The 13,035-nt window shown below is 41.7% G+C and overlaps 1 protein-coding gene across 4 annotated transcripts in view; it reads left to right on the top strand.

Annotated features, from left to right (window-relative positions):
- The window catches only part of nbeal2 (neurobeachin-like 2), a 231,554-nt gene that overhangs the window by 104,652 nt on the left and 113,867 nt on the right, over positions 1–13,035 (top strand). For all 4 annotated transcript variants that reach the window (XM_063057260.1, XM_063057242.1, XM_063057257.1 and 1 more), the window contains exons 4-9: positions 428–509; positions 6,030–6,157; positions 8,586–8,668; positions 10,005–10,090; positions 11,208–11,514; positions 12,021–12,127. In XM_063057260.1, the coding sequence (XP_062913330.1) occupies positions 428–509; positions 6,030–6,157; positions 8,586–8,668; positions 10,005–10,090; positions 11,208–11,514; positions 12,021–12,127 (793 nt within the window). The remainder of the gene's footprint in view (positions 1–427; positions 510–6,029; positions 6,158–8,585; positions 8,669–10,004; positions 10,091–11,207; positions 11,515–12,020; positions 12,128–13,035) is intronic.

The following is a 13,035-nucleotide window of genomic DNA, read 5'->3' as shown; positions in this document are numbered from 1 at the left end:
TAAGAACATGCTTATTAACAGTTGTATTTAGTTGACTGCGCAATCTGTATGCTCAATTTCAACTGAATTAATAAAGCTGAGCAGGATTAGCATTCTAACGTGCATCAAGAAAGTTTTTCAAAATAAAATTACCTTTGATATTAAGATGCCCAGTTGCAGTGGATCAAGGATGATTTTATGTTTGTGAACAATGAAAGAATTTTAACAGGAACAAATTACTGGTTTGCATCCAAGAGTACTTGCATTCAGCTACACAACATATACCTTGCTCTAGTGTTGCAGGTTACTGTAGCTCCATGGTTGTCCATCATTCTGCTTGTAAATTATCGGAAACTCTTGATTGGATTCAGTTCTGTAATCTACTTCTGTGTGACTGAACCTTGGCCCAGGACATCTAATAACCAGATATGTTTCTTCCTTTAAACAGAAATTTTGAAAATATTGAAGCAAAAATCACTCCAACCTTCATCCTGGAGGTTATTAACCTGTTGGCTGGCTGCACATCTGAGGTGAGCCCTCTCTCTTTCTTTGGCTTAATTTTGCTTCATTTTGAAAACTTGTAATTAATTTTATTTTAGAATCTAAAAAATGATCAAATGCTTGGATTTCCAGCATCTGCAGATCTTCTCTTGTCAATGATCAATTGGGTCTGGGCAGACTTGAACACGTATCACCACAATCATTTCTATTTTTTTCTGCTCAGGGCAGTAGAGTGAAGATAAAGGTGCAGAATTTCCTCCCTGTGAATGGCTGCTGGAATATGTAGTGTTGAGATCTGAGTAGACACAGTAGTGTGCTTTCCTCAGTTTTCTCAGGCAGTATATGACACAGGAAGATGTTGATTAATTTTCCCAGGCAGTTCTGCATGAAAGGAGAAGTTTTCCAAATAAATCCCAAAGAACTGAAGTTAACACCATCTTTCTTTTACCTTTCTCATACCTTTCTTCATAACAGGAGCCTAATTTGGAGCTTATCAGGTATAATCCATGAGCCAGGAATCAGAATGGACAAAGACAAGTCTGCAGTTACTATCCCCCATTAAAATTATACCTCAAATGATAGATCCAATAAGAAAAGATCTCGCATCAGAGCGCACATAAATAGCTTTGTTTTGTTTCATCTTGTAGATATTTTGATTCTACAATTATGTGCATCAGTTACTCAGCTTTCCGACCAGTGATCCGCAGCACATTAACAAGGACAGTTAGAGGAAAATTAACAATTGATTTTGTGCCATTATTTGTCTCCGCATAAATCATTACTTCTGCTCATTCCCTGCTCATATTTTATCTCTCCTTCTCTGATCCAACTTTCCAATTAATTTGCCCTAATCTTCTATGTGTGAGCAGACATAATAATTCTCATTGTTCCTTCTGACCATTAATATTTATGGAGCAACGGTTTACTTCTTTTGAACAAAAAGTGGACTGTTGAAGCGCCCATTTGCAGCAGACCATTCTCCATTGTAACAATCCCCTTTATCAAGATAATTTTTCTACTATATATTGCATTTTGTGATTTTCATTTACTTCTTTAATGAAACCATTGTTGTACTCAATCTGAATATTTGCCATGTTATGTCTACTTGATCTGCAAGTAAGATCAGCGTGAGGTCAACTTGTACCCAGCTGTCGTGTGAATTGTTTCTCTTTTGGACCTGAATTAGCATTGTCAGCTTAGATGAGTGCATGGTAACTGTTGTAGGAAATAGACGAGACAGATAAACTAAAGCCGTATTTTCAGCTTGGAATAGTATTCTACATGCACTTCAACAACAAAAGAACTACAAGGCTAGATCCAGGGCCACTGTAAATTCATCAATAAATACAGGACTGTGTCAGAAATGTTGTTAATTTGGGAAGGAGTTTAGATAAGTTGAAAGTAAAAGGAATGGTGCTGTATTGACATGGTGAATAATCTGATCTTGCAAACAAGAAACACTATTTGTACATATATTGATGAGGTCAGTTTATGGCTATGACGAAAGGAAAACTTCAAAATCGAGGAAGTTGTTAATAAAATTGCAGAAAGGATATAAGGATAGACTACTAAAACAGGTCTACAACAGGTACAGTGTCACTGGCTCTCCACTCACCCGGACAACAGCAAAGCCTACATCGGACTGCTGTTCATTAATTACAGCTCAGCATTCAACACTGTCACCCCCTTAGTACTAATCAATAAGTTTCAAAACCTGGGCCTCTGTACCTCTCTCTGTAACTGGATCCTTGACTTCCTCATTGGGGGCTACGATCAGTGCAGGTTGGAAATAACATCTCCTCACTGACAATCAACACAGCTGCACATCAAGGATGTATGCTTAGCCCACTGCTGTACTTTCTCCTTACTCAAACTCCATCTCTAGATTTGCCGATGACTCAACTGTTGGCAGAATCTCAGATGGTGACAAGGAGGCTTACAGGAGTGAGTTAGATCAGCTGGTTGAGCGATGTCACAACAACAAACTTGCACTCAATGTCAGTAAAGTCTAGGAATTGATTGTGGATTTCAGGAAGGGGAAGTTGGGAGAACACACCTCTTTCCTCATCAAAGGATCAGCAGTGGAAAGGGTGAGCAGTTCCTAGGTGTCAACATCTCTGAAGATCTATCCTGGGCTATTGATGCAGTTATGTAGCAGACATACCAGTGACTATATTTCATTAGGAGTTTGAGAAGATTTGTGATGTTCAAGGTTCAAAGTAAATTTATTATCAAAGTACACAGAGTATACGTCACCATATACAACACTGAGATTTGTTTATACACAGTGAATCCAAGAAACACAATAGAATCAATGAAAGACCTCACCCAACTGGACAGACAAAAAAAAAACAAAGCGCAAAAGACAACAAACTGTGAAAATACAAAAAGAAGTAATACATAAATAAGAAATAAATATTGAGTCCATAGGTTGTGGAAACAGTTCAGTGATGTGGTGAGTGAAGTTATCAACACTGGTTCAAGAGTCTGATGGTTGAGGGGTAATAACTGTTCCTGAACCTGATGGTGTGGGTCCTGAGGCTCCTGTACCACCTTCCTCAAAGCAGCAGTGAGAAGAGTATGGGCTGGGCGGTGGGGGTCCTTGACGATGGGATGCTGCTTTCCTGTGACAGCTCTCTATGTAGATGTGCTCAATGGTAGGGAGGCTCTCACCTGTGATGGGCTAGGCCATATGCATTACTTGTTGTAAGATTTTCTGTTCAAGGGCATTCTATACCAGGCTGTAATGCAGCCAATCAATATACTCTCCACCACACATCTATTGAAGTTTGTCAACGTTATAGATGTCATGCTAAATCTTTGCAAATGTGTGAGGAAGTAGAGGCGATGCTGTGCTTTCTTCATAATGGCACTAGCATGCTGGACCCAAGACAGATCCACTGAAATGATAACACCGAGGAATTTAAAGTTGATGACACTCACCCTCTTTGTTCCCCCGATGAGAACTGGTTGATGGACCTCTGGCTTCCTCCTCCTGAAGTCAATAATCATCTCCGTGGTCTTGAGTGAGAGGTTGTTGTTGTGGCACCACTCAGCCAGATTTCCAAGCTTCCTTCCATATGTGGATTCATCATCATATTTGATTTGGCCTACGACTGTGGTGTCGTCAGCAAACATATACGGCACTGGAGCTGTGCTAAGCCTGAGGTATAAAGCATATAGAGCAGGGCTGTAAGCACACAGCCTTGTGGTACACCTTTGCTGATGGAGATTGTGGAGGAGATATTGATGCCAATCCAAACTGACTGGAGTTTGCAAGTGAGAAAATTGAGGATACAGTTGCATAAGGGGGTATTGAGGCCAAGGTATTGAAGCATTGATTAGTTTTTTTGGGGGGGGGGCGTTAATAGCATTGAATGCAGAGCTAGAGTTGATAAAGAGCATCCTTAGGAACAGCTTCTTCCCCTTCCCCACCATATTTCTGAACAGTCATTGAGCTCATGAACACCACTTCACTATTTTTGCTCTGCTTTTGCACTGTTATTTATTCATTATGTATTGCACTGTACTGCAGCCAAAAAACAAGTTTCATGACATTCATCAGTAAATCCGGTTCTGGTCTATGTGACCACTAAACTTCAGTGTTGGTGAAAGGAAACAATCCGGTATGAAGAATTTGAAGGCCACATGGTACTTAGAAAAAATATATCTAAGAGGACATGAGTCAAAAGATTTGAGATGGCAATGCACAGATCCTAAGTACCAATGCAGGGTACTGAGGCTACATAGATACAAGGGTTTATTTCTGAACTTGGATTCCTAAAATTCAAAAGTAGATGGAAAACAGGTAAAACATCAGGGAAAAGAAGAAAAATCAGAAGTGTGACTAGATAGAATATTCACAGAGCTTTACAGTATAGAAACATGTCCTGTAGCCCCACTCATCCATGTTAACCCTTTATCTTTCTATGATAGTGCTGCTAAGATTATGATAATATTTGATAAAAATAAATATAGAAAGGTTTACGCAAGATCAGAGCTCGGATCCATAAATGTAAGATAGTCACCAAGAAATCCAGTAGGGAATTCAAGAGGAACATCTTTACCAGAGAGTGGTTAGAATTCAATATTCAGTCTCTGTCATTTATTCCCTCTACCACTGCCAAATCATGGTCATTGTGTGCATGGCAGTTACTCATCCAGGCTATTTCAAAAGCACCCCTCAATCTCGCAAGCTCTCAGGCAGGCATGGTAGATGCATAGATGCTCCCCTAATGATTTTCCCTCCAACTTTCCAGCCAATCTGAAGCAAGATAGCATTAAGAGGAATTTGGAAGGTCTGTGAAGAGTGTGCAGATTCTCCCTAAGATCCAGTTAGTTTCCATTGGGAGCTCTACTTTTATTCCACATCCTCAAGATATGCTGGTGGGTTAATTGGCTACCTTGTGTTAGGCCTTGTGTAGGTTAATGGCAAAAATAGTGGAATGTTGATAGTTATATGTCAGAAAGAGTGATTTTTGGAAGGCTGGGGAAAATAAGGAAAGAAGTAATGGGACTAATGACATTGCTCCCTCAGGAGTTGATGGTTTCCTTCTGTGTCAGTATCTGCATTGCCTTTATGCTTTAGGTGCAGTAACCCAGGTTCAATGCTGTTCTCTGGTCAGTCTATGTGGAGTTTCTGCATTCTCCCAGTATGCGGGCAGTTCCCTCGAGATACTCTGTTATTTTCCCCAGCATCCTAAACATGTTCTGGTGGCTTAATTAGCTGCTGTGATTTCCCCCTGGTGTTGGTGGGTTAATGGGAAAATTGGAGTGAGCTCTGTGTGTGTGTGTGTGAGAGAGAGAGAGACGGAGGGGATATGACATGGGAATGTTCTAAGAAGTGGCATAGATGAGGGATGGAATGGACTCCTGTGTCATAAGACAATATGAGAAAGAAATTGAAATATTTTTGATGAAGTTTAATGTGAAATGTCACCCATTAGATTATAGACACCAGCAAAGACATTGGGAGCTGTATGACATGTTTCTTCATAAATGATAAGTGATGCTTATTGCTAGAATGCAAAAACTTACCATGACTATTTGCATGTTCCATAACCCAGTGCAGACATCTACATCTCTTGAAACTCCAATTTTAGGAATTTAATTCTAAAAACACCAATGTAGATGTTTTGTAGAAAGAATTTTGAGAAAGGCCTGCATAGAGTGGATGTTTCCTATAGTGGCAGAGGCTAGGACAAGAGGGCACAGCCTCAGACTAGAGGGATGTTCCTTTTAAACGGAGATGAGGAGGAATTTCTTCAGCCAAAGGGTGGTGAATCTGTGGAATTTATTACCACAGACAGCTATCGAGGCCAAGTCATTGGGTATATTTAAAGCAGAGGTTGATTTGTTCTTTATTAGTTAGGGCATAAAAAGTTAGGGGGCAAAGGCAGGAGAATAAGAGGGATAATAAATCTGCCATGATGAAATGGCGAAGCAGACTCAATGGGCCAAATGGCCTAATTCTGCCCCAATGTATTATGGTCTAATTGTCTTCTGCTACCAGTTGTTTATTTTTTTTCTTCATTCTTCTCTCTTCCTAGCTAAAGAATGAAACACAAGAGAGACATTTACCAGCCACCTCAGAGGTTGAACAATTGACTATGTATGCACTGCACTTGTGTGAATGCCTCTTCGATCCATATCAAATCTGGAGGCGACAATTGGGCGGGTAAGTAGGTGCAATGCGGATGCAACTTTCTGTTCATTAACAGATGTTCTCTCATGCTGTGCTTGACAATCTTCATTCATGCTGTTAATCCAAGTTAGTTCAGAACTCTAACTCCTCAGTCCTTCCAAATAAATGCTTGCTTCCTCTTTTTCTCAGACCTCTCTCTGTGACCCAATGAAATTCGCTTTGTAATTCCGCCTTCCTTTGATTCCTGGCTCTGAAAAGCCACCCTCATGTCCACTGGGCAATCCTTATTTAATTCATTTGTTTTGCCCATTTATCACCCATATCCTTTTATTTCCTTTGGTTTTTCTTGGTACCCTGAATTGAGAGTTGAGACAATCACATGTAACCAATCATTCAAATACATAAAGAACTGAACAGTAATTGTTCCCGACCTTGTTGTTTCTTGAGTTTGAAAGGTTGAGGAGGCACAAAATCCAGGACCCTCACTGCAAGTGTTAAACATTAGGTCCAACTCAAGTTTTTGAGATTGCCAAGTATTCTGTTCCAAGCATGGATTTGGGGCTTGGGGTGACCAGCCACACAATCCATCATCTAGGATTGGGGTGAAGAGGATCTACGGTTTGGTGAGGAGGAACAGTTAGGGTCAGGATTAGTGGAGAGCTAGTGGTTGGAGTCATGCCAGATGTGTGTTCAAAGAGTGGGAGTGGTGGTTCTGCTGAGGGATGAAAGAGAAGTAATTGACATCTGGCAGACCACCCGAGCCTTCACAAAAAAACATAAGTTTTCCCAAGAAATCATGGGCTAAGTTCCTCTGAAATGCATGGGAAATAACTTCGTGGCATGCACCATGATAGAGAAATTGTGTGAGGATGCAAGGCATTTCATCCTGGTCAAAGTGACCTGTACAGACATAGAAATAGTTGTTATCGTGTTTCAATTTGGGGGAGAAATTGATTTTTTCAGTCGGAGCTCAGTGGGAAAATACATGCAATTGAAGTTCTTTCATAGATGTTAAAAATAACCAGTAGCTTTGACAGGTTAGTTGTTGGAAAACTAATTCCTCTAGTGTGCAATCCAGAGAAAGGTACCTTGCTTAGTTCTATAAAGCTCTGATTCAATACAGCCCTCTTGACTGACTACTCTCAGGTGTAGGTACAGTCCGATAGTTAAAAATTAGCTCAAGCTGCATGCTGCCTGGGGCCCTGTTGCTGCTCCAGGAGCCTGACACTGATCATTGCCACCTCACAGGCTTCAACATTTCAGATCGAGATCTGATAAGGGCCCTGATGAAAGGTCTCGGCCCGAAATGCAACTATTTATTCCCCTCCATAGATGCTACCCGACCTGCTTGCTGAGTTCTTCCAGCATTTTGTGTGTGTGTGTGTGTGTTACTGCAAATTCTGCAGACTCTCTCATCAGCTCTGTGATGGATGCTGCTGTCCGTTTGCATGTTTGCATAGCTCTCCCAAGTCCAGAGACTCCACTCTGATCACCAGCTCAAGAATGCTCAGTTGCATTACATCCAGCAAAGTGGTGAGATAGATCAGAGGATCTTTCTGTACGTGGAGAGTACTGTCAGCCCAGTTGTATCTTGAATTCCAGTTTGCAGTGTGGACTGGTTGCATGGTTTGCCCCAGCTTCTCCCCACCGCGTTGTGGGCAGGGGATGGAGACTGTGCCTGACCTCTGACCGAGCAACACCAACTGGAATGACTATTTATGTACAATGGTACAAAAACCTTCTTTAATGCCAGTTCCAATCGACTCTCATTCCTGGGCTGATAAGTGAGTTACTATTAAGATAGAGAGCCTATTTCAAAGGTTCAAAGGTACAATTTAAAGTCAGAGAAATGTATACAATATACATCCTGAAATGCTTTTTCTTCGCAAACATGAACGTGAACTTAGCGAGCACTTTTATCCCGAGGCGTGGAAATCTTGAAATCCTGTTCCTCTTGCTGGAAAGGCTGAGGTCTTTGGAGTGAGATTAATTTTTTGTTTGGTAAGGATATCGGCTGACGTGTACCAAGGCTGGGTAAATGGCGGGGTGAAAGCCCACAACTCCAGCAGTACTGCTTCTCCTTCGCCTCCTCTGCTTTTCAGAGATGCTTACTGACTAATTGTTTGCAAAAGGGAAAGAAAATTCAGGAGATTGAAGGGCTCATTGAAACATATTTGTTCTTCCCTCACTAAAACAGTGACCTATCAAATCCCCCAATGGTCTGGGAGTGCCACGTCGTTGCCCTGTCTCTAGGATTTGATACAAAGTCAGTGCTACAAAGGATTAACTGCCATGCTGTTGATGATGGAAAAGAATGTGGTGGCTTTGACTGTTGGTGAGGAGGTGGGATCTTAACCACAGCCTTCCTTCATCAGCCGGTCTGTGAGCAGGATCATTGATCTGCCTGCGTAGTTCAGCTGTTTACCCAAAACCCTAACTCTGCACTCCTGTTTGGTTTCAGGGAGATTATCAGTTCGATGGAAAGGAGTAAATACAAGTTTGCGCCAGCTGTTTTACCTCAGGAATTCAATCCATTCTTCCATGGTAAGTAGAAGAGGTAGTGTTGACCCAAGGAAATAGCTGATAAGGTATTGTTTGGTCAGAATAAGAGTGCTGGGACTGTGATATGCAGTCATTGGCACAAACAGAAGGAGGTGTCTTCACCAGCTTCAAAATTTTGACAGACCTTATAACCCTGAACCAGGCAGGCCCTTCAGCCCAATGAGCCCATGCTATCCAATTACACACGAATGGCCAACTGACATACTCACGCAGACTTCTTTGGGATGTGGTAGGAAACCGGAGCACCCAGGGGAAATGCACGCGGTAACGGGGAGGATGTACAAACTCCTGAAAGACAGCAGCAGAATTGAACCTCTATCACCGGTACTGTAATAGCGTTACGTAGATCACGGAAGTGATATAAAACAAACTCTGGATTTTCTAACATTTTTCACTTGAAATTACCTGAAATGCTTGTTCTGAAGTGTGTGACATGAGAAAAGAGACTGGAAGATTGGTTACATAAATCGGGAGGTCATGGTGTGGATGTACAGGATGCTGGTGGAGATGCACTTGGAGCATTATGTTCGGTTTTGGTTGCCCTACTATAGGAAAGATGTTATTAAATTGGAAAGAATGCAGAAAAGGTTTACAAAATTGCTGCCAGGGCTTGAGGGACTGGAAGAGGCTGGCCAGGCGAAGACTTTATTCTGTGGAGCATAGGAGACTGAGTGGTGACAGAAGTGAATAAAATCACCAGGGGTGTAGATAGAATACACTCTCAGACTTCTCCCCAGAAATGGGGAATTGTGAACTCAAAAGCATAGGTCACCCTATGTGTGGAAAAAAAACCACTTTTACATAAAGGGTGTATCTCTGTGTAATGAGCTGCCAGAGGAAGTGGTTGAGGTACTGCAGGTACAAAAACAGTTGGATAGGTACATGGATTGGAAAGATTTAGAAACCTTGCAAATGGGACGAACTTGAATGGGGGCATCTTGGTCAACATGGATCAGTTGGGCTGAATGGCCTGTTTCTATGACTCTATGGGCATCATCCTTTATACATCTCTTCTGTCCTTTTGTTTTAGTTCCCATTGACTTAAGTAAAGCTGACAATTGAGGGATACATATAAGAGTTTGTGCAATTTACACTTCTACCAGTATCAAAATTACCCTCAACTTCTGTACATTCTGTGGAATCCATTTCCTAATGGATGACTTGTTTGTTCAATAGAAACAAACTATAATTATTGAAAGTAATTTCTCTCATGGTTGTACTTTAAGGCCCCTGAATGATATGGAAATATTGTACAAATACAACTTTCCCATTTGGTGCTGCTCTAACTTTTGATTTCTTTGTTTTCATGATCTTGTAGAAAGTTTCCAGAACAGTCAGAGCTTGCCAAAGATGATTCAACTGCGGCTGATATATCTTTATGGAGCCATTATCAGTGGGAGTAAGGTAAAATTTGAGCAGTCATTGCAAACTGAAAACGTAACTAATATAAAGGAGAAAGATTTTTTGTCAGTGCTTTGTTCCTCACTTCCTTCCTAGAGAGAGGGGACAAGACCTTTCACTTCTGCATTTTCCCTCTGGTTCCCTGACTTCCTCTCACAGCCCAAAGAGTCACAGGTTGGTTGGTTAGTTGGCAACTATGAATTGTGGTTGTAGGAGAATCCGCAGAGTCAATAACTATCTGAGAAAATAGGTTACAGGAAATTACTGTAAGTGAGGGAATGGAATTACTTTGAGAACTGACACAGATTCAGTGGGCCAAATGAATTCCTACGTGATGGGAAAATATAAGAAACTACACTTGATTGTTCTAATCTGCTGCTAGATTCACCTCCTGGTTCACAATTCCACACATCAGTCCCATCAATCTTTCTTATTGTGATATTCATCACCTCCAACAAGCTTCACACTGAAGCAGAACAACTCTACAATAAAAATGGGAAGCTGTCCAACCTCCTTCTCTTCCATTCCAGAACCAAAGTCACTCTGACCTCAGTGACTGAGCACAGGCACTCTTGCATATGTGTGTATTCAAAAATCAAAGCTTTGCATTGCCCACGACAAAACCCCAGAGAACAGGCCTCGTCTTCCTCTCAGCAGAGGTGAATTCCACCCCTACTTGGCTCGATCGGTCAGTCATTCTTCAACACTTCCTCGCACCCCCCCCTCTATCCACTAGCTTCCTCAAACCTCTGCCTCACCACTCCCCCATCTTTTTATATTAGCTATTTCCTCTCTCCACTCTCACTTCTAATGCGCCGTTTTGACCTGAAATTTCAACAATTCCTATCCCACCCCAACCCCACAGGTACTGTTCAACCCACTGAGCTCCTTTGCTGCCGACAATTGTCATGTCCTTTCCTGTCAACTCAGTGACTAAGAGTGTGCTGCCTAATCAGCCACACAGGGAATGTTGTCTGAGTGGATACCCAAACACACCAAGTTTTGGTATAAATGCATGGTGGAATGACTGAATGGATCACTCCACTTAAAGAAATGTATTCAATTGAATTTAACCTGCCTGACACTTAACTTAAATCTGCATCTGACTCTTCTGCTACAGCAAAATGCACTTGGTGCCATCACCTCCACCTCAGTTGAGGCTCTCATGCTGGTTCTCAGAACCTCGTGTGACACCGGAACTCAGGACCCGCAGGACACCAGACCACTGCATGTTGCCTTAAAGTGCCTCATTTCAATGATCCACATTCTTCATGCCAGTAGCCTAGACCAGAGGCAAGTGGAGATAAAGACAATTCTGGAAGGTTACTTTAAGTTGTTGAATGCTGACCGGCCAGTGCCCGTGCTGGAGGAGGGGATAAAGACCCGGCTAGAGGATGGGTTCATCACACTGCGGATCAACATGCTCAGTAAGTGAAGATGCTTTCATGTCTTCATATTTAAAAGGGAAAAATCAAAGCCAGTGTTTGGAAGCATTATTTCAATGGACAAGAAGCTAATTCTTCTTGGAAAGCAGTGGAAGCAAATGGTATTGAGCTAAATGCAAAAATTAGATTTCTTCCAGGGGAAAAAAAAAGGTGAGAGTATAGTACATACGTACAGTTAGTACACATGATAGTTGTAACACGCTTGGGAGGAATGGTTAACTTAAGGTTTCTAAAGCTCTTCATGACTTGTGTTAAATTTGAGCCTATAATTACATTAATTACTCTACAGTGGCACTTTTGGTATATCATTATAGAATCGTGATATTACGTGGGTGAATTAGATAGGCCTTTTTCTTTTATGGTCAATTCCTATGTTTTAATTCCAAGCAAAATGGTTGCCAGCTCAGCTGTTGTGGATGTCGTGCTGTCTTTTCATCTCTCCCCTATGCAGAGGCGGCGAAAACCAAACTGAGCTTTTTATGTTGCAGGTGCTATCTCTGAAATGTTGAACTGTAAGGATCGCCCTGTGCTTCAAGCCATGTTCCTTAATAACAACTGCTTTGAGCACATCATCAGACTCATCCAGAATAGCAAGGTATGGACAGCTTACTGAGCAGGTCGGCCTCATCGCTTGCTGTTGGCTTTCTGTGCTTCTGTTCTCCTAGACTCTTAAAAGTGAAGTTAGGCTGCGGGAAATTTTATTGAACGAATGAAAGGGGAAACCAGAAATGCTTGAATTCTGAAATTAGTCTTGAAGTTTCAAGAGGGATTGAAACTTAGGATGAATGTCCCTTACCATTTCTTTCCCCAGCTTTGCCCCTCCTGGGGTAAGAAGGGGAGTGGGATCAATTGGATAGCTCTATCAAAGAGCCTGTACAGATACAATGGTCAGAATGACTTTCAGGGTTGCGAGATTCCATGACTCCTCTCTCCATTCTCAGCCCTGCCTATGATTTATCACCCGATTCAAGTGCCTGTTCTTCATGTGTTGGACAAGATGCACTCAGTGACTGCTTTACTAGGTAGACATGTACACCTGCTCATTGATGCAAATACCTGTCAGCCAATCATGTGGCATCAATTCAGAGTCTCAGAAACTGTTGATCTCTTGGGATTTTCACACACAACAGTCTCTAGAGTTTACAGACAATGGAGCGAAAAGCAAAAATTATTCACTGAGCAGCAGTTCCGTGGCCTTATTAATGAGGGAGATCAAGGATAACAGCCAGACTGGTTCAAGCTGACAGGAAAAGAACAGTAACTCAAATAACCAAGCACCACAACAGTGGTTCACAGAAGAGCATCTCTGAATGCACAACATGTCGAATCTTGAAGTGGATGAGCTACAGCAGTAGATTTCTACAAAATACACTCAGTGGCCAGTTTAATATGTAAAGGAGGTACCTAATGAAGTGGGCACTGAGTGTACATTGGCAATTCTCTCGAGTACAAACTGTCAATGAGTACAAACCTACTTTTCTCAGTTGATGCCTAAATTCTTGG

This window comes from Mobula hypostoma, chromosome 1 (assembly GCF_963921235.1).
Source record: "Mobula hypostoma chromosome 1, sMobHyp1.1, whole genome shotgun sequence".
NCBI lineage: Eukaryota > Metazoa > Chordata > Chondrichthyes > Myliobatiformes > Myliobatidae > Mobula > Mobula hypostoma.
Note: the sequence above shows the minus strand (reverse complement) of the source record. Positions and strands in the feature narration are given on the sequence as shown.